The sequence below is a fragment of the Gallinula chloropus genome, assembly GCF_964237585.1.
Source record: "Gallinula chloropus genome assembly, chromosome: 13".
NCBI lineage: Eukaryota > Metazoa > Chordata > Aves > Gruiformes > Rallidae > Gallinula > Gallinula chloropus.
Genome location: NC_140098.1, coordinates 13,331,117 through 13,352,327, shown reverse-complemented (window position 1 = coordinate 13,352,327; position 21,211 = coordinate 13,331,117). Strand labels below are relative to the sequence as shown.

General features: G+C 60.2%; 2 protein-coding genes across 3 annotated transcripts; one reads left to right on the top strand and one right to left on the bottom strand.

Moving 5' to 3' along the window:
- Positions 1-288: 288 nt before the first annotated feature.
- MMP15 (matrix metallopeptidase 15) lies at positions 289-5,371 on the top strand (the record flags this gene model as incomplete). The annotated part of the gene is made up of 10 exons (XM_084269869.1): positions 289-432; positions 1,497-1,645; positions 1,896-2,018; positions 2,129-2,436; positions 2,660-2,821; positions 2,944-3,167; positions 3,292-3,430; positions 3,641-3,791; positions 3,863-3,978; positions 4,229-5,371. The coding sequence occupies 10 exons, from the start codon at positions 289-291 to the stop codon at positions 4,678-4,680; spliced, it is 1,968 nt and encodes a 655-aa protein (XP_084125995.1). The 3' UTR covers positions 4,681-5,371.
- Positions 5,372-11,243: 5,872 nt separating this feature from the next.
- Positions 11,244-20,852, bottom strand: CFAP20 (cilia and flagella associated protein 20; the record flags this gene model as incomplete). Of its 2 annotated transcripts, XM_084270024.1 has the most annotated exons (6): positions 20,614-20,852; positions 15,949-16,028; positions 14,836-14,947; positions 13,666-13,854; positions 12,502-12,612; positions 11,244-11,692 (listed from the first exon to the last, which is right to left on the bottom strand). In XM_084270024.1, exons 1-6 carry the CDS (start codon positions 20,695-20,697, stop codon positions 11,687-11,689), a joined length of 582 nt encoding a protein of 193 aa, XP_084126150.1. In that variant the 5' UTR covers positions 20,698-20,852. The 2 variants fall into 2 exon arrangements, with proteins under 2 accessions (XP_084126150.1, XP_084126149.1); XM_084270023.1 differs by lacking the exon at positions 11,244-11,692 and having other exon boundaries at positions 12,493-12,612.
- Positions 20,853-21,211: the final 359 nt, after the last annotated feature.

The window sequence follows — 21,211 nt, the reverse complement described above, 5'->3', positions numbered from 1 at the left end:
GCTCCCGGGGGGCAAGGGCCGCGCCGCGCCGCGCCGCGCCGGGGCATCCGGGCCGCCCATGTGCTGCGCGCCGCCGGCCTGATCCCGCACACAAAGGCGGGCCGGGGTTCGACTGGCCGCGCCTGGCAGCGCCGCCCATGCACCGTACGCAGCCCCCTGCGGCGGCCCGGCCACGGGCCATGAAGGCGGCGTAGCTCCCACACCGCCGCGCTCGGCCCGGCCCGGCCCGGCCCGGCGCGGCCGGGGCGGGGTGGGGGGGGGGGGGGGGTGCAGCGGCGAACCGGCGGTATGACGGGGCGGCAACGCGCCCCCTGCTGGCAGGGCGGGACGCTGTGGGCGGGCAGGCGCCTGGCGCCCTTCCTCGTGCTGCCGGTGCTGCTCGCGCTGCCGGCGGCGCCGGTGGGGGCGGAGGGCGAGGAGATCAACGCGGAGGTGAGCGGGGGCGGGGGGGGGGGGGGTGCGAGGCGGGGCCGGGATGGGGCGGGGGGGGGGGAAGTGGGGGGGCGGGGGGGGGGTTGCTCTCCGGGACGCTCTGCCCGCGCCCCGCCTGCGGCTGCCGGGACCCCAACGCCGGGATCGGCGTTGGGGTCCCGGCAGCCGCAGGTGCAGGCGAGGAAAGGGGGGAGGGGTCCCGGTTGCCCCGCCGGGTGGGGAAGGGGCAGCGCTTTGTGCCCACGCGTGTCCGCGGCGGGGGAAGGCGGGTGTATGTGTGTGTGAAAGGGCCTTTGATAAAAGTCTCAGCTTCCCCCGGAGGCGGGGGGTAACCCCCCTCCCCCCCCCCCCAAATTGATGAGGGGGTTCAGAACTCCTCGTTTGGGAGCTGAGCTGTTGGGAACGGGAAAGCGAAAGCAGCCGGGAGGAGTGCGGAGGGGAAAGGAAATCACGTTGGGAAACAGAGAGCCGAGGGGAAAAAGCCATCAAATATAAAAGCCAAAAAAGGGGGGAGGTGGGGGGGAAATAACAGGGAATTTAAAATAGAAACTCGGTATTAAAAAAAGCGAAGAGGAGACGGAGGCCATTGTGGGGCGGAAGAGACCGGCCGTGCCCCCGCGCCCCTCCGCCGAGCCACCGGCACCCCTCTCCCCCCACCCCCGGGGCCGCTCACCCCTGCCCCGGCTCGCCGGACAGAAGCCCCTTTGTGGGTGGGTGGAGGCTGGGCCCGGGGACCTGGCCCCACGTCTGCCTGCAGCCCCGAGGGGACATGGTGGGGCCCCCGTGGCCACGCCGGCCCCTGCCAGCTGCCTCCAGCCCGGGGCCGGGGTGGTTGGCAGCCCCCGGGGTCGCAGGACCCCCTGCACGCTTGGTGGGGCAGGGCCGGGGCTCCCTTCCCTGGGTGCTGGTGGGGACGCCCCGCGGAGTGTGGTGGGGGGGGGGGGTACAGGGTTGGATGCTCCCCCGCCGGGGTCTGGGGGGGCTGCAGGTCCCTTCCCCCCCTGTTCCACCCCCGTCAAGCCGCTGCCTGCCTGCGGCCTGACGCTGGGCTCTCCTGGGCGCAGGCATGGCTGCGGCTCTACGGCTACCTGCCGCAGCCCAGCCGGCAGATGTCCACCATGCGCTCGGCTCAGACCTTCTCCTCGGCCCTGGCTGAGATGCAGAAGTTTTACGGCATCACTGTCACCGGCGTCCTGGACGAGGAGACAAAGGCGTGAGTTTCTCCATGTCCCTTTGCTCTAGTGGAAGGCAGCTCTTTCTTTGGCTTTGCTGGCGCTTTGGCTTTGCTGGCCGGGCCTGGAGCCCCGCCTGTGCCTGGGAATGTGGGTGCTGTCCCCCCGCGGGAGCTGCATCTCCCCTCCCGGGTGCTGCAGCCAGGGCAGTCTCACCCGCTGTAACCCCTGTAACCCCTCTGGGATCTTGGCTGCAGTGGGCTGAGTCCTGGCTCGATGCCCTCCTGGCAGGTGGATGAAGCGTCCCCGCTGTGGGGTCCCGGACCAGTTTGGGGCGCGGATGAAGTCCAACATGCGGCGGAAGCGGTACGCGCTGACAGGGCGGCGCTGGAGCCAGAGCCATCTCACCTTCAGGTACCCAGCCTCTCCAGGGCTTCCCACCCCTCCAGCCCGTGGGGAGGCATGGACCCCCTCGGGGAGCGAGCTCTGTCCCGGGCCACTCCCAGTGAGCTCTCTACCACCAGCATCCAAAACTACACGGAGAAGCTGGGTCGATACCACTCGTACGAGGCCATCCGCCGAGCGTTCCGGGTGTGGGAGGAGGCCACGCCGCTGGTCTTCCGGGAGGTGCCCTACGAGGACATCCGACAGAAGCGGAAGAAGGAAGCCGACATAATGGTGCTCTTTGCCTCTGGCTTCCATGGAGACAGCTCCCCCTTCGACGGCCTCGGGGGATTTTTGGCTCACGCCTACTTTCCTGGCCCTGGCATGGGGGGGGACACACATTTTGACTCGGATGAACCCTGGACACTGGAGAACGCGGATGTGTCTGGTGAGTTTGAGGGCTGAGGAGGTGGTGGAGGCAGATGGAGGAGCCTGGTGGGCCCCTGGGTTTGAGTGCCAGGGTCTGCGCTGGTGCAAGCAGGAGCAGCAGGGAAAGCAGCTCCACCACAGGTGATGCTCCTGCTGCATCGTTGCTGGGTGCTGGGGCCGAGGATCCCAGCCTGTGTGTCATGTCCTCCACCCAGTCTTACTGATGGTGCTTTTCTCTACAGGGAACAACCTTTTCTTGGTGGCTGTGCACGAGCTGGGGCACTCTCTGGGCCTGGAGCACTCCAGCAACCCCAGTGCTATCATGGCCCCCTTCTACCAGTGGATGGACACGGAGAACTTCCAGCTGCCAGAGGACGACCTCAAAGGCATCCAGCAGCTGTACGGTGAGGAGCTGGGTGGTGGAACTGGCCCAGTGGTGGGGTGCTGGACACCTGTGTGGAGAGACTGAGGTACGAGTGCTGCTGGTCTGATTCATGCTGTCCCTTCTCTCACCTGCCTGACCCAGGTACCGCAGATGGGCGCCCGCAGCCTACCCAGCCTTTGCCCACCGTGACACCCCGGAAACCTGGCAGGCCAGACCAGAGACCCCCTAAACCTCCCCCACCAGGGAAACCAGATCGACCCCCCAAACCTGGCGGTCCGGACCGACCCGACCAGTATGGCCCTGATATCTGTGATGGGAACTTCGACACGGTGGCTGTGCTGCGTGGGGAGATGTTTGTGTTCAAGGTACCTGCTGGGGCCTCCCCCTGCCCCTTCCCTGGGGATGTGGTGGCTCCCTGGGTGGGAGGATGACCCAGGAGGTGCCTGGCCCTCGCACTGTCTCCCACTCCTCTGCCCTGTTTGCCACCAGGGACGGTGGTTCTGGAGGGTCCGGCACAACCGGGTGCTGGACAACTACCCCATGCCCATTGGGCACTTCTGGCGGGGCCTCCCCGGGGACATCGATGCTGCTTACGAGAGGCACGACGGGAGGTTTGTCTTCTTTAAAGGTGAGCAGGGAAGGCGGGTGGGAGGACCAAGGTGTGGCAGGGATCCTGCTGCTCCCCCCTGCCAGGCTTGCAGGGAGCTGGTTGGCTTCATCTCATCCTGCTCCCCGTCCCCAGCACAAGCCATTGCCTGAGCAAAGAGGTGGGGTGGCCTGAGGCATCATACCCCCTCACATTGCCTCACCCCCCCTTCTCCACCTCCTGCCCCTCCAGGTGACCGGTACTGGCTCTTCCGAGAAGCCAACCTGGAGCCTGGGTACCCACAGCACCTCGTCACCTATGGGCAGGGCATCCCCTATGACAGCATTGACACGGCTGTCTGGTGGGAACCCACAGGCCACACCTTCTTCTTCCGTGGGGACAGGTGAGTGGGTGGGCATGGCGGGTGGCGCAGACCCCTGTGCTCCGCTCCTGCTCACTGCCTCCCTCCCCCAGATACTGGCGCTTTAACGAGGACACCCGCTCCGTGGACCCTGGGTACCCAAAACCCATCTCTGTCTGGGCGGGCATCCCTCCCTCACCCAAGGGTGCTTTCCTCAGCCCGGATGCCTGTAAGTAGAGAAGAGGCTGGGTGGTGGCAGGGAGGAGGGGGGCAGCGGATGGGTTGGGGCCTGATGGTCTGGCTGTGCAGGATGGAGGTCAGGAGGTCACCCTGGCATCCACAGTGTTGCATTTTCTGAAGGGCTTCACTGGCCCCAGAGCAGAACTTTGCTGTTCAGGGCATTTGCAGGAGTGGCTGGGCTGTGGGGGGCCCTGGGTCTGTCCGCTTAGCTCTAACCCTCATCTTCTCCCCTCCCCCAGCCTCCACCTACTTCTACAGAGGCACAAAGTACTGGAAATTCGACAATGAGCGGCTCAAAACGGAGCCAGGTTATCCCAAATCCATCCTACGGGACTTCATGGGCTGTCACACGGAGCTGGTCCCCGACCCCCATCCCCGCTGGCCCGACGGGGACCGACCACCCTTCAACCCCGATGGGGACGGGGATGGGCGGGCTGAAGAGGAGGAAGAGGAAGAGGAGGAAGAAGACGAGGAGGATTACGGCGAGGGCGGCCGCCAGCCGGGAGGGGACGTGGACGTGGTGGTGCAGATCGATGAGTACACGCGCACCGTGAGCGTCGTCATGGTGCTGGTGCTGCTGGTGCCGCTGCTCTGCATCCTCGGCCTCATCTACATCATCGTGCAGATGCAGAGGAAGGGCGCCCCCCGGATGTTCCTGTACTGCAAGCGCTCCTTGCAGGAGTGGGTCTGAGCCCCACTCCCTCCTACAACAGCCCCCGCCACCATGGTGCTAAAGACGGATCTGACCCCTCCCTCCCCTCTCCCCACACCCTGTCCCCCCATTACTGCTTAAGGCTCCAGCCTTGGAAAAGGGGGGGATGCCCACCACCCCCCCAGCCCCTCCAGCGTAGGGACTGGGGGTGGTCACAGTGGGGGGCCAGAGGGTATCCAAGTCCTGTGTGCTCCCTGCTGCCTGCCCTCCATGCCAGGCTGTGACCCATCTCCCCCCAAGTTGCCACCCATTGTGTTGCACCCACCTCTGCTGAGGCGGGGGTGGGGGGGAATGGGCCCAACAGGGTCCCTCCCTCCCACGTGAACCCATTGGGCTGTGCCTGTGCTGCAGGGACAGGTTGGGGGTTGCTCACAAGTGCTATGAGCTGGCAGGTCTCAGCTGCCAGCACCCACAATGCCAGGGAAGTGTGAGGGGCAGGGAGGGCCCAGCTTGGGGCTGTGTCTCCTGTTGAACCACAAGGCCACAGGGACGTGGTGCCCAAAACAGCACCTGGGGGGAGACCCCACCTTTGTGACCCCTGCACTGCAGGCTCGACTCAGCCTGGGCTGTGCTGCTGCTGTCGTGGGGTGAAGCTCTGGTGATGCTGGGTCTTGTGGGCAGGGCAGCGGGCACGGCCACCTTGTCTGAATAAATGGGTTGGGTGCGTGGAGAGCTGTGGTGCCGTCCTTTCTGCTGCAGGGTGGGGGCCAGAACCCTGCGTGAGGTCTGGCGGCCTTTGGGGGGTTTGCCTGGGGGTGCCCCCGGCAGCGGACAGAGCTGCCTTTCAGCAGCGCCCACGGCCGCGGCGATGGCCTGGCTGGGAACACAGCAGGCCTTGTTCTCCCCATGGCTCCAGCCTCTGAGGTGGCTGCTTCCCTCCCCCAGGCAGGGGTCGGTGGCTGGGGCAGGCGGGGGTCCAATTCAGCGAATGCTTTGGCTCCCCATCCCCGAGCAACCCCGGCGCCTTTCCTGGGTGGAAGGGGATGGCTGTGTCCTTTCTCAGCAGAGGAAAGCAGCAGTAGTTGTGACCACTGCAGGGATCAGGGATGTGATAATGGGGGTGGGAAAGATCAGGTGCAATGGGGTAGGAATTCGGCTTTATCCAGGGAAAGATGTTGCTTACCCATTAATGGGGAGGAAACCCAAACCATGGCAGGCAGTGGTGATGGAGACAGCAGCTTCTCTGCCTTTGATGGTGATGCTCACTCACCCGGGAGCTGAGCCAGGGCTGGGTTTGCTCTAGAGCCTGAGCAGCCTTTGCAGAGGCCTGGCACAGTTACTGCACTGATGGGAAGGCTGGGGGGCATGTGGGTCAGCCCCATCCTTATGGTGAAGGTCCTAGGGAGTGGAAGAGAGACTCTCCTGATGGGATGACTCCAGCCACAACCACCCCACCCCCCCACCTCCAGCCCAGGCCTGGAGCACCGGAACAGCACCCTGCCCTGCCTGAGCCCTGCCTGTGTCCTGCCTCTTTCCCAGGCCGTGACACACAACTTGGTGCAGGAAGCCCTGATCCATCCCTGCCCTGCTCTCCCCTCCTTGGGACTCCGGCTGCACCTCTGCCCCATGCCCACCCTGGTGAGGGGGAATCCCCCACATCACGGCCAGGGATGAAGCCTTCACGCATGCCCCAATCCTCCCCCCCGGGCCCAGAGCTGCTGGGTCAGTGCCAGCAGCCACTTCCTAGCACTAAATTACCCCCAGCTCCTGCGCCATTCGCCAGCCACCAAGTGCTTTAAGCGGGAAGGACCCAGGCCAGCTCTGGTTACGCTTTCCCAGTGCTGCTGGGGCTGGCTGGAAGGGACCCTGCGGCCTGGGCCACCCATCCCCTGGCCTGGCCTCAGTCCCTGCTCAGCAATTCCCAGCCATTAGCTGGTTTCCTGGCTCAGCCTCAGCCCAACACTGTGGCCGAGCCAGAAGCCCAAACCAAGGACAGAAAAACCCTGAAGAATCAGGAAGAAAAAAGTCTCCAAGTGGCTCCAGGCGCTGGTGTATTCCCTTGGCTGGCCATGCTGGGTCATGTTCCTTGGCTTTTAACTCCTTTCAATTAGTTTTTGAGTATTTAGCCCAGATTTGTGTTTGCCTGAGTCCTTGCCACAGCTGACCCAGAGCTGACCCACAGCTCTGCTGGCGTGGTAGCCTGCCTGGAACCAGGGCCAAACCAGCACCAGCAGATGCCAAAAGGCAAGGCAGAAGGACAGGGCGGCCGGGCTCTGCTGCTCCCCACCCCCGTGAAGGCAGCTGCAGCTGCATTTCCCATGCCTGATACATTTCCCACACGAGTTTCACTTCCTGGAGCAGATTTCGTTTCCCACAGCAGCTGTGCTTCCCCTCTCTCCTGGGAATGCTGAGGGCTTGCTGGGAGGCAGGGGTGAGGACCCCGAGGCCTGGTACCTGGAGAGACACCTGATGCACAGGGAGAGCCAGCCAAGGATGCTGAGGGCCAGACACTCACCCTAGCCCCTTCCCTGGGCAGCCCTGCCACAGTGAGGCGGGAGCCCCTTGCTGATTCCCATGGGGAACTGGTGGTTCTGGAAGCAGAGGCCTAGGCTGCCTGGGCTCAGTGAGCTGGGACATCACTTCCCACCCCCCCCACCCCCCCCACCCCCCTCCTGCTTTTCCCCGGATGCTGCAGCAGAGCCAGTGCCAAGAGCCCAGGGCCATCTGGAAACACTCACGGGCACAAACACTCAGGGACAGCAGAGGGACTCTGCCAGAGACAAAGGCCCGTGTTTCGGCAGGGCCGGCGCTTCGCCCGAGGCTCCCGCTCTGCCTGTGGCGGGGTCGGCTCGCTGCCAGCTGCCCACGGACACACGGCCCTGGGGAGGGCAGGGATGCTCCTGCTGTGAGGGACAGGGCTTTTCATGGCTCCAGGGAGTGTGGGTCCTGCTCAGCCTGGCCCTGGCAGGCACCAGGCAGCTCTGCCAGGATCCACCCCCACCAGGCAGCTTCCAGCTTCCCAAAAATAGGCTGGAGAAGCCTGACCTGGAAAAGACCCTGGGAGCTCAGCGTCCTCTGGGCCTTGCTGTGCCAAGGTAGTGCTGGCTGCTGTGGGATGGGGCTCTGCATGGTGCTGGAGTGGGGCAGTGGAGGTGACCAGGGCTGGCAGGGGATCTCTCTTCCTGCTTGGCACCATCACAGGAGAAACTGCTCTTCCTCCTGCCTCCTCCTCTTCCTCTGCGAGCCAGGGCACGATCCCCTGTGCACTGCTGAGGAGAGGACCCGGAAAGCCGAGAGGAAGCTGGGCTCAGCATGGAGGAAGAACTGGGGCCAGGATACAGCAAGCAAGGACTGTCAGGCCTCAGGCCGGAGGAAACGATGCTGGGGACAGAGAGAAGAGCCACAGGGCCCTGGGAGGAGTTGAAGCTGCTGCCTGTGCACACTGCAGGCAGGGCTGAGGCTCTGGCTGCTGCCTGAGTAGGGGTCAGAGCCAGCATGGTGCTGCTGGGGTGGGATGCTCCTGCCAGCCACCCTGAGCTCAGCACTGCTCATACCCATCACCTCCCATCACGCCCCCACCCCCCAGCCACCAGCCTGGCTCCCTGCAGCGCTGGACCCTTCACCTCACGGGAAGGAAAGAGACTTCTGGGTTCACAGGGGCACCACATGAGCGGTCTGCAGGTCTGCTTCCACCCAACTCACACCCCTCATTCACCTCCAGCAGCTCCCAGGCTTTTCCCATCACACCCCCACAACAGCTCTCCAGGAGCACAGCCACTCCCTCATCCAAATAACATCTTGCTTGGGTGGGGGGTGGGTGTTGTCCCATTTTACAGCTTGCCAGGGGAGGCTCTTGCTGCTCTCCTGTGTGCAGAAGTGGTCAAAGTCCCCAGTACAGTCACTTCTGGGTAGTGGCCAATGGTGAAACTCAAACTAAACCTTTCCCTCACCTCGGCACCGCCCACCCCAGGCTGGATGGCAGCTGCCAAGAATTAGCACTGCCCGAGGGTGTAATCCCTCTCTACACAGATGACAACATTTGGCCCAGACACCCAAAGAGATGCAGAGTGAGAAGCGGGAGAGCCGGGAGCAGCCTTGGGCTCGGTAAAGGAGCCCACTGGTATCCTGCCACTCTGCCGGGCCAGGCTCTCACCCAGGACAGAAAGCTTTCCTGGAAAACCCCTGGAAACCCCTGGCTGTGGTCCCTGCCAGCTGCTGCCACCAGCCCAGGCAGAGCCACCGCTGCAGAGGGATGTCCCAGCCTTGGCTCACAGCATATGGCAACTGCCAGCTGCTCTGGCTCTGTCCGAGTCTCTGCCCCAACACTCCTTGTCCTTTGGTGGGCGAGATCTCAAAGAGCACCTTTGCCTTGGGCAGGCTATGGGCACGCAGGGCCCAGCAAATACCCCACAGCAGGACCTCACCTCAGCCCAACGCTGAGGAAAGTGAAAAGGCAGCAGAGGCAAGAACCCATCTTGGGGTGGGTCCCATTCCACACCCCACCCCTCTCCCCTCCCCTGTTGAATCCAGGCTCCCTGCAAAGATTCCTTTCCCTCCCACTAGACATGAGCTGAGGCAGGAAGGTGCAGGCCACCCACAGAAAGGGGAACAGGGAGATATTTAAGACCTTTTCTCCCAGCACCCTCCCCCTGCTCACCCCTGTGCCAACCTGCCCCAGGAGCCACAGGCAGTAACCAGCCTCAGGGCAGACTCTGCTCTGCATCCATGTCCTTCCTCCCCTCTTCCCATGGAGGAGGATGTCGCAGCCCAGCTTGGTCAAAAGCCATAACTGAAGCAGTAAAGACTTTCCCTGGTCCACAGTTACTCTAGGAAACAACTGCTGACAGGATTCAGTGACATTTCAGTCTGTCTGACAGCAACCTCCTCCCCTCTCCTCTCCCGGGAAGGACATCCAAGCTTCACTTGCCTTCAGCAAGGGGGCTATAGTTTCGATGGGAGAGGGGGAGTAGAAAAGGAAGATGTGAGACTACCATGTAAATCCACCACTATCTGGTCCTAAAGGAAAGAGACTCAGTGTGTAAGCTGGCAGAGTCAGTATTTAGTTACAGAGAGGATCCCCGTGGATGTCAGGGTTTGCAGCTGGGAGTTCATTCCAGTGAATCTGCCAGCACAGCTCCCAGAGCAGGGCTCTGCTACGGGCAGGGACCAGCAGCAGGGCCTGTCTGGTCTCCCCAGAGGCAGCCAGCTCAGCGCCACGCAGAGCCCAGCTTCCCTTCACAGGGTCAGGTCACTCAGAGCAACGCTGACTCAAGGGCAAGAGCCAATGCCAGCACAGGCCCCAGCAGGGCAGGGAAGGCAGCAGCAGCTCCTGGGAGGGCTCAGTCGCCTCACGAGCAAGGGCTTGAGGGAAAGCTGCATGGCCTGTCCTGCTGGGGCCCCCCAGATCCCCTCAGCAGCTCCCACAGCCCTGGCAGGCTTTGCAGTCGTGGCAGGAAGGCCTCACCGTGGGTCTTGGCACACAACACGGTGATAGCCCTTCACAAATCCCAAGTCCAGCCAAGCCCTGACAGACATCGAAGCGAGGACAGCACCTTCCCATGGGGGCTTTCTTGGCTTGGCTCCTTGGAGCTACCAAGCTCTTCACCTGCTGTGGAAATCAGAAAGGTCTGCTCCAGAAAGCCCTCTGCACGTGCTGCCTGGTGCCCCAAGACAGCACAGGCCTCGGGGTCAAAGCCTGCTAACTTCCAAGGTGCAAATAGGCAAGAGCTTGCTACAGCGGGGGAGTGGGGTCCCTACAGAGGAGCTGCTGGCCACGAGGGTGCACAGAGCCACCCCACTTTTAAACCAGGTGGAGTCAGTGCTCAGGATTAAACCCAGGACCTGGGGCAGCTGTCCCCCAGCAGGCTCTCCTCCTCTTGGGAGACAAGAGCTTTGTTTGACAGGGCAGCATGGGAAGTGAAGCCTTCCCAGCTCACCCCACAGCCCGGCGCTGGGACAGGCACAGCACCCTGCTCGGGTACCTCTGCAGGGAGGAATGGCAGCGGCTACTCCCCAATTCTCTCCCTTCACAAACCTCCCCACAACAAAGGCAGATGGGCTGGAGGCAGGGAAGGGCAGCCTCAGCACAGGAAAAGACTTCCGCTCCGTTATGCTGCTTTGCTAAACCTCCCCTTTGATCCCCAGGGAAAGGGACAACTTGGCAGCTGGAAGGCTATTGTGTGCCTCTTGCTATAAGTAGCTGCTGGATGCTTGGCTGAGGGCTGGAGCGAGTTGTTTAACTACTCAGGGAACAGAGCTGTACTCTCACAGGCAGGTAGGGCCAGTTTGGCACTGCTGGGTAAGGGGTTTCAAGAAAGAAGGGAATGAAAACCCTGTTTCCACATACTCAGGGTGAACAGTGTGGGTTCTGTCACAGGCACAGTGCCACAAACCTCATGGACAGATCCTGCCTTCTCTGTTTTTCCCCTCTCCAGATTGCTGTGCAGGTCCGTGCTGTCCATCCAACAATGAGGCTGCCCATCTAAGCCAGTCAGAGACAAATCCTGGGTTCCTAAAGGAATTCCCTGGCACTTTCTGAAGTGCTAGGACATGCAAGTTGAAGGATTCATCAAAGAAGGAAGAAGCCAAGAACAGACTTTACAGAGTCAAATGTTTAATAATCTTCCCAAGAGTGAGTATCACTTCCATACTTAGAGCATATATAAAGTAAGGGATGGAAAACAAGAAAACATAAAATCAGAATCTTCAGACTTAACCCTGTAATTCCTGCTGGATCCCTTCTCCTGAGGCACAGTACCACTCAGACCTCTGTGTGACACAAGGTCGTGTATGATGCCACCAGCAGTGTTTGGGCTCAACACTTCAGGAGCAGCCAGGAAAACTCAGATTTCTGCACACCAACAACAGTCCCAGACCTGTTACATGGCTGATAGTGTCCTGTCCAGAGAGGAATACCAGATGAATCACAGTTATCCTAGGCAAGGTGAGCTGATCTAAAACTTGGTCTCAGCAGGGCCTTGTCTTCCACCTGCTTTTGTTTTTCTACTGTCCCCAAAGATCTCTTGCATTCCTTCCCACTGCGGTGTTATTGCTGGACAGAGCAGGGAGAAGAAAGGAGACACTCATTAGACTCAGCACCACCAAGACAACTGCACTGGGAAGGCTCCAAGTGCTCCCCAGACACCACAGAAGGCAATGCCAGGTTCCCCAGAGGTGTCACCTACTGTTAACACCGCCTTCCACCTCCTACTAAGGTCAGCACCCAACATCCTTCCTCAGATCATCAAAATTCTGCCCATCTGTGCCAGGCTGGCCCTGGCAAAGGTGGTGCTTCCTCAAACGCCTCAGGTCTGCTGCCACAATGCCAGGGCCTCCTCTCCTGTCACCGAAAGGGCAGAGCTTGGCACCTCCTCCTGCTGCACAGCCACAACCTTGCCTACCCTCTTCCCACCACCATCCTCACTGGGCAGGGAAGAAATCAGTGTGGGCTAAACTGGGGCTGGAGGGATACAAAGAGCATCTCTCCAGAAAGACAAGCACGAAGCTGCAGCAGCTCCGAAGAGCAGTCACTGTGCTGAGTCATGAGCAGAGGCTCTGGAGAGACGCTGGGAAGCTGCCACCCTGCCCAGAGTCCTTTGACACGAACAGAAGACGTGGGGAGCAGCTGCAGAGCTCCCCCTGCTCCTAGATGGAAATGACAATGTCCATGCGTTTTGGCAAGGCACCCTGACAGACTGCTCACCCCGGCAACAGCGAGGGTGCTCCCTGGCTGGCGGCCAGAGTTGGTAAGGGCTCTGCTGCTAGAAGAAATTCTGGATTGTGAAGGCAGTGGGAGGAGAGGGAGGAGTTCTGGCCTGGCCCAGCCACTGCTCCTGTGCTCCTTGGCCACTGTCAGCTCACCTTGGCTTTGTTCTGGACAGGCAAATACAGCTTGAACTCAGCTGGGAGCTCATCCTCTGAGTAGAGCCGGTCAGAGAAGTACACCCGTCGGATGCGACAGTTGGCGTGGATCTGAGAGTCAAAACAAAGAGTCAGTCCGTTTTCCATACACTCTTTCCACATCCATCTTTGAGGTCATGCAGCAGCCTGGCTACCTCTGCTCAGTAGCTGGAGAAGAGACCTTGCTGCTTCTCCCTGACTCCGACAAGGCATCAGAGAAGAAACACTGGCCCATGCCCTCTGCATTGTGTTACGTGCTCTCTCTAGCAACACTGTCTGGCTCAAAAGATTTGGCCAAGCTCCAGCACCTCTGCAAACTGAGAGCTGCCTTAGCTGCTCAGGAGGTTGTCTGCTGTGAATCCATCTCTGCTTCTCCAACGGTATCAGCATTCACCAGAGCACTCTCAGCCTGCCGCATGTTTAACACTCCCTCTTTGGGGCCTCTCAGGGGTCAGGAATGAGCCTGTCCAGTCTGCATGGCCCCCACTCCCAGCTGGCAGCAAAGGAGTCGCTCCAGTGCCCCGTGGGTAAGTGAGAAGGCAGACACTTCCCAGCTGCCTGCCTGCTGAGGGCAGACCTGCGCACCCCGGCAGTGATCCCATCACACAGAGGAACAGGCCTGCCCAGGGCACCTCTCAGAATAACGCACACATCTGGGCACAGTGACCCTGAGCCCACAGAGCACACAGAGCACACAGAACCAGTGTCACGTCCCCAGTGGGAACAAGCACTGTGTCAGCTCTGGCCCAAGGGGCTCAGTGAGGACCGGGCTGCTCCACCCGCACTAGGGAACCCCCTTGTCTGGGGACACGTACATAACCCCCCAGGTCCTTCCCAACCAGGCTCCCACCTGGCCGGTCGCTGCCTGGTCAGCGAGGCAGCACACAGCCAACTGCCAGCAGACCTTCACTCAGCAAGAGGGAAACAAGCTCCTTCATCCCAGTCTAGTCCTGTGAAGCCAAGCCCCACCAAGACCTCCACTGCCTCAGTTGGTCCTTTGCTCCCCTCCCGCAGTGCTCTGCAGAGAGCAGGGCTGGCAGAGGAACCCAGCAGGGAGCTCCCAACCCGCGGCACGGCCGTCCCTGCCAGCGGTGCCTCCAGGGAGCAGGGCGTGCTGCCCCTCACCTGGACTCGCAGGGTCTCGATGTAGTTGGTCCCGTAGGCGCGGCGCGTGAAGTCCGACAGGTTGAACTGGATCTGGTTCCAGCCGTCGTCCAGCCGCATGGGCATGGTGCAGATGAAGGGCTTCACCCGCGTCGTGCTCTGGTAGTTACTCGCCCGGAAGCGCCGGCGCACGTTCTTATCGTCCAGCACCTGAGGCAGGGAAGGGAGGCAGGCTGCTGACCACCCCTCAGGCGGAGAAGGGCCTGGGGGTGTTGGGTGACTGCAGGCTGAACATGAGCCAGCAGTGTGCCCAGGTGGCCAGGAAAGCCAATGGCATCCTGGCTTATATCAAAAACAGTGTGGTCAGTAAGTCTGGGGAGGTGACTGTACCCCTGGACTGGGCACTGGTGAGTCTGCACCTCAAGTGCTGGGTCCAGTTCTGGGCTCCTCACCATCAGAAGGACATTGAGGTCCTGGAGTGAGTCCAGAGAAGGGCAACCAGGCTGGGGAAGGGGCTGGAGGGCAAATTCTCTGAGGAGCGGCTGAGGGAGCTGGGGGTGTTCAGCCTGGAGAAGAGGAGGCTGAAGGGAGACCTTCTCCCCACCTCCACTGCCCTGCCAGGAGGCTGCAGAGAGGTGGGCGATGGTCTCTTCAGCCAGGGGACAGGAGCTGGGACAAGGGGCAATGGGCTCAAGCTGCTCCAGGGCAGGGTCAGAGCAGATACTAGAAAAAAATTTTCACTGAAAGAGCTGTTAGGGCCTGGCACAGGCTGCCCAGGGAGGGGCTGAGTCACCATCCCTGTGTGTGTTTAAAAAAAGGGTAGGTGAGGTGCTCAGGGATATGGTTTGCTTAGGATGGGAATGGTTGGACTTGATGATCTTAAAGGTCTTTTCCAACCTTGTGATTCTGACCCAGGCACCTCCCCAAGAGAGCAGCTGGTCTGGATTCAAGCTCTGCCCACCTCAGAGAGGGCTCTCCTACTTCCACCCTTCCCTTTCATGGCATAAGTATTTCTAACCTAGGAAACAGGCTCATTTTCACAACAGCCACGTTGTGCTTGTTAGATGACTGACAGCCCCACAGCAGACGACCTGGCACATCACATGGCCAAGAAGCCAAAACTGGTTTGGGACTGCATGCTGCCCGGTACCCTCTGGTCCCTGGAGGGGTCCCCCACAACACACCCCTCACCTGCACTTCAAAAGTGAAGTATTTCTTCAGGTTCTTGATGATCATCACTAGGAAAGGTAGTTTGATGCCCAGGGTCTTCTTTGGGTCAGCAGGGCATGTGATGTACGTGGTGCTGAGAGGGACAGAAAAACACTTTAGGACCTCACAAAGCCCACAGCCCGAGTCCCCAACCTCTCCCTGGAGGACCCTCAGAAAGAGACGACTGTGGTTGTAGGATCTCAGCAACAACCAGTGCTTCCTGTAGCAGGAGGGAGTGTTTCAGAGGTAGCTGCAAGGAGAACAAGAGAAAAGGCCCAAAGAACACATTTCAAGCCCCACTTGTCTCAGCCAGGGCACGAAGCACCCTCCTGACCAGCTTCACCTCCCCAGTTTCAATGCTGGGTCAGTGCTGTTTTTTAAGCCAGCTTCCTCCTACCCCTTGACTGAACAGGTAGAGCCCTCCAGAGCACAGCAGAGGCCCCGTGTGCTCTATATGGCTGGGAGAACAGGGGTCATGAGTCACGTCATGGCTGGCAAGCTCTGTATCAACACATCTTGGGAGGAAAAGAAGCCTTGGCTCAGGCTGTCTGCAGAAGAGGAGTCTCCACTGCCCTTATAAGGAGCGTGCTGCTCCGAGTCAGCCCTGGAGAAGCCTTGGAGGCTCTGAAGCCGCTCATGGAGCTGGCGTCTCTCTCCCTGGTTGATGGAGATGAGGTTGCCAAGTGAAGCACCAAAAGCAACTCCCCTCATACATTTCCCTTTGATCCTCCTGCTGCTGGGTGAGCAGCTGTCACGAGGGGAGGACCGCGGGAGCAGCCTGGGAGCTGCTCTCTCACTATGTGGTGGCTGCAGACTAGGTAGCAAATACAACTTTTTTTCCCTTCCAAATGATGGAGAAAACGAGGGGACTTTTATTTTCTGTCCCTTATTTCTCCTAAGGATGACTGGGAAAGCGAGGGCACAGTGCTGCAGAGGAGTAACCATGATCTGACCCCAGATCACATTCTTCAATTTGCTGACAAAGAGCCTGCAGTAGAGTCTGAAGGAGTTGTCTAAGGGGCACCAGCACCTTTCTCTCTGCTCCAGGGTAAAGCCCCAGGGCACACTCTGGCAGAAGATGAGGCTTTCTCCTACCTGACGTTAGTTCCTTCGATCTCCAGTACCAGCGACTGGATGTCGTTGTCCGTGATGCGCTTGATGTGGCCATTGCGCACCTGGAAGAGATGCAGACAGCACAGGTGTCACTCCAGAGGGGAGGAAGAGGCCTCACAGCTCCACTGAGAAAAAAGATCCCAGGAGGACCCATCAATGGCTCACTTGGCTCCTACTCTCCTGTTTGCAAGGCTTTGATCCCCACCCCAACGCGCCAGGACTCCAGTTTGTGGCCCAGCATGCTGCACAGACACCAAGTGCAAGAGTGTGACATTGAGACCTGTGGGACCTGTCCTGGGAACCCTGCTTTGGCAGGGGGGTTGGACCTGAAGGGCTCTGGAGGCCCCTTCCAACCCCTGTGAGTCTGTGAGTCTGTAAAAATAGGCTGCAGTGAACACCAGCGAATCAAGCCTTGTGTCAGAGGCCCAAATAAACACAACCCCCCATCAGAGCAGGATCAGACTAGAGTGGAAAAAGGGGTAAGAACAAGGACAAGCAAGAGAGGAGCAAGCCAAGTCCCCCGGGGCCTTGGCCTGTGCTGCTGGCCATGGCTGAGTGCCTCTGTGGAAGAGCAGGGCCAGGTGAGAGTGTGGCTGAAACACCCCACGATTACAGCACACACAAAGCCAGTGGCTGCTCTGCTGAGGGGCTCAGGGATTTGGCTCCTCAGCTGCAGCCAGCTCCCCACAGAGCTGGGGCAGGGCTGGGACCAGGAGCCAGCACAAAGTCATTTTTCTCTCCATCAAGTGAATCCCAGGGTCTGAGGATTTATTTATGACTTTCTTTATGAAGCAGCTCACTTCCCATCAAATCTATCTCCATTTAAAAGGCACTTTTGCTAATTAAGTCCTCTGTTCTTCTTCCCTAATGCTAAATTGGCAAACTGCAATACCCCTTCTGACTCCAAGAATCAATTCCTTCAGCACCTATCACTGCTGCTAACACAGAGGATACATTAAGCTTCTAATGGGATGGCTTCAGCCACGAGCTACAGAATTATTTACAAGTTTAGCAATTCTTCAAAGTTCATTTCTTCTACCTGGGTGGTGTGGAGTACCTGCACTGGAAGAAAAAGTGAAGGGCCTGTTTCTACATTAAGAAACTTCAGCCTGGATCACTGAGCTGTTTCTGCTATCCAGGAGTGCACCCTGCCAGGCTGATCTCTCTGCCTCAAGCCCCCACAGATACTTCCAGAAAACATTAAGCTGAGAGAGAGGATCCTTGGAGGGGAACCATACCCCTCATTGGCATCAAAACGTGATTCCCAAGGGTTTACAGGCCTGCTCAGGAGAACCCAGCTGCAGGGGGGCTGGGTGAGTTGCCATTGATGAGTTTTTGTTTGTTAAGTTGATTTATTGAAACTACCAGCCTGGCAGAAGCCCCACATGCCACTCTGTATTTGAAGCAGCAACTGGTGTATGGGAAATGGAGTCCTGGAAGCCTCAGGGATAGAGCCTTAAGAGCAGGACATACCCCTGCCTAAGCAGGTGACAGCAGTGTGTAACCAAGCCTGCCTTCACACCCTGCAAGCCAGCTTCCACTGACAGCAGCTCCACAGAGGGGAGAAGGTTTGGGCTTCTCCAGAGAAGACAGGAGCAGAGAAAACAGCTGGACCAGTCAGTAGTGTTTATACCTGCAACCTGGCCCACCTTCTTTAGCCTTTCCTTCCCCAGAGTATGAGGACAATGGGAAGGAGCAGCTCTTCTTCCTCAGCACTGCCAGAGACAGGATGACAGGCTGCAGAGGAAAGAACACCCCTGGGCTGGGCTGCAGCAGAGCCCTTCCAGCCTTCCCCAGCCGAGTACAAGCTGTTGTGAGCTACACTGCCACCCAGCTGTGGGGTGTCACACGTCACCCTTCTGCACACAGCCAGCCCAGTGCTGGCAGGACAGGCACACAGACACTCAGAGCATGGCATCCCAGAGCTGGCTGCATCCTCAGCCCAAGCAGTCTCACCAGTTTGTTCCTCTGAGGCTGAAGGAGCCCTTCCCAGCCAGCTCTGGGTTTGCACAGACTGGGAGCTGACCCCCAGCTCCATCGGGCACGGCCACCAGAAGCATGGGCAGGGTGAGGGGCCAGTTCTGCTGTGATCCTGGTGGCTGCTCAGAGTTCCTGCTCTTCAGGGGCTTTCCCCTACCCCACAGCAGCTCAGAAAAGTAAGATTTCAGAAATATAAACACTACAGTAAGTGTTGCTACTTGGCCAGTGTTTTCTAGTGACCTTAATCCTAAGAAGGGGAATTTCTGAAGCTGGAAACAAGGGAAATAGCACTCTTAGAAGATAAGGGTTCTCCAGATGCCCAATATCCTCTGTATCAGGGTAACTGGGAAGTTACCTTCTGCCTAAAGACAAACTGGAAAAGAGGAGGGACAAGCAGCTTCACAGGTGTCTGAACACATCTATTTCTTGAGGCTTCGAGGCTGCCAGCAAGGCCAGCCAAATGCAGCAAAGACCCGAGGGGAAGGCAGCAAGGAGCAACCCTCCCCAGGCCTGACAGGAGGGATGGGACAGACAGACGGTCCGAGACCGACCTCTTGAGGCTCCCTCCCGCACTGTTACCAACCGCCCCGTGGTGAGGCGACGGGCTGGTGCCAGCAGCAACCTGAGACACGGCTGGCACCGCCACGCACACACCACGGCACGGGCACACCCTCAGTATGGACAGGGGGTCCTGACAAGGCCCTGAGTGCCACCTCCAAGGGAGAGGGGGGAAGAGAAGAAGCCAAGGTGGGAGCAACCTGGCTGTGCTGCAGAGCCTGGTGTACAGGGGCTCAGGGAGGAGTCAGGGGCACAGACAGGTGTTTGAGATGTCGCAACCCAGACAAGGCTGCTGTGAAGAAGCAGCAAAGGAGGGTGGTCTCCAGACTGACACATCAGGAGGGTGGTCTCCAGACTGACACATCAGGAGGGTGGTCTCCAGACTGACTCATCAGGAGAGGGCTGCACGAGAGGGCCCCATCACAGCATTCCCAGGGACCTGATCCTGGCTGCATTCCTCAGGGAAGCAGCTCTCAGCATCCTGCTGGCAGAACATGCCTTCAGCCTGAATGTTGGCTCACCCTGCGTCCTCCCAACAGCGTCTGAAGTCGGTTATGATACTCTGCACTGACAGGCCAGTAGAAGGAATACAGAGACATCAGTGAGAGGATCGATAGGTTTGACAAGTTTCCTTAAACCACCCCCACTTGCTCTGCAAAAGCATCAGACCCTGGAGACCGGTCAGCGTGTCTCTGCGTGTGGGCAGGACACCACGGAGATCAACAGAGGGCTCTGAGCAACCGAGTGCTGGAAGGCAAACAGAAAACACCTTGCCAACGGCTCTCCAGAGCAGGCACAGGCAGCACTGGGAGGCAGCAGAAGAGAGCACAGCCCAGCAACTACCAGGTCTCTGTGGACAGGGGAACCTGCTGTAGTTTCACACCACATGTTTGTGATCATAGTGATCCTCACAAGCTCACACTGGCCGTGCTTCCTCATGACACACAGACCTCTGAGTGAGGAAGAGCACCTGCACCCAGCCCTGCTGCTCACAGGGACACAGAGGAGCCTACTCACATGCCAGCCGTATGGGCAGGTGACAGGAACAGATGGCATACCCAGCTGCAGTTCTTGGGAATAGCAGTCCTAATTTTTCCCCAGTCTTTTCTGGCCAATCCAGTGACTACTGTGCCTGAATGAACCACTGCTCATGTCCACCCTGGAAGCAGAGTTCCCACTGCCCACCCACAAGCTGCATGATCACAATGGTATCACCCTGCCCAGGGCAATTCATGTTGGAAGGTACCTCCAGTCCTACCTCCACCTCCAAGCAGGGTCAGCCCGGATTGCTCATGTCTTTATCCAGTCTGGAGGCACACTGTATCCCTTTATCCAAGAGTCCTGAATGCATCCTGTCCTCCCACCACCCGAATATGCTGCTGATCCTTTTTAATCCTTTTTTAAAGTCATCAACATTTGCATGAAAGCCCTAACACAGGCACACATACATAGCCAGGCTATGCAAAGTGACACAGCTCTTTGGGGGGCTGCAAGGGTCCCCCATTGATAGGACACAGGGTGGGTTTGCACTGTGTCTCCCCCATCCCACTACTCAAGCCAGCCCACTGGGGTCACAGCCCAGCGCTGCCTGCTGAACCACCTCAAGAGACTCAGGTTAGGCTCCCAAATACATGGCACAAGCTCAGCGAGGGCAGCCAGCTGTCACACAGCTGCAGCATCACTTCTAGGGGCGAGGGAGAGGAAGCAGCAGGTCTGGGCACCCCCGGACATCCCGTAAGGGCTCCCCATGGACACCCCGAGAGAAGGCTCAGGACCCTCAGTCGGACAAAGCACCCGCGCCTCCCCGCGGCCCCCCCAACCACCGTGCTCCCTGCCGTGAGGTGCCTTCAGGGAGCCTGCTTCACGAACGGGTGGCACACGAGAGAACCCCCACCCCCCCACACCCCCCCCCCCGTTACGGGGGGGCCGCTCTGCCTGGCCAAGGGCCCTGAGCGCTCCTGCTCGGTGTCCCCCTGCCACACAGCGCTCGGAGCTCCCTGCGGCCCCTCGCAGCTCGGCTGGGCCCTTCCCCGCGGGCCGCGGCCCCTCTCACGCCAGGGCGGTGAGGCCCGGCCTGCCCCGGCAGCCTGAGCCCCGGCGCCGCCTCACCTTCTTGTCCCAGATCTGGAGCGGCTTGCTGCCGATGCTGTACAGCACCGAGAGGAACCCGCTCTGGAACGTGTTCTTGAACATGCCGGGGCCGCAGCGGGCCGGGCCGGGCCGGGCGCTGCTCTCCCGCCGCCGGGACCGGAAGCGCCGGGACCGGTTCCGCCGACCTGCGCAGGGATACGGCGGCTGCCGCAGGTGCCGCCGCTCCGCCGCCGCCGCCGCTCTCTCGCTTCCGGGTCGCGCCGCCGCCGTCACCAGAGAACTACTTTCCGCGCCTCCCGCCTGCCGCCGGATCTACTTCCGGCCGCCGCCGGACGCGGCGTCGCGGGAGCGCGCGCGCGCTACCATGGCGATGGCGGGGGGCGGGGCCGAGCCCCGGGCGGGCCCTGCCGCGAGCTGCCGGGCCCGGGCCCCGCCTGGCCCTGCGGCTTCGGTGGGCCCGGTGCCCCCGAGGGGGCCGCTGACCGGGACTCGCGGGTCCGCGCGGCGAAGCCGGTGCGTCCGCAGCCACTGAGAGCCCCGGAGCGGGCAGCGCCCTGTGCTGGCCACACCTCCGCAGCCCGCAGCGGGCCGGCGGCACACGAGCAGCGGCTCGTCC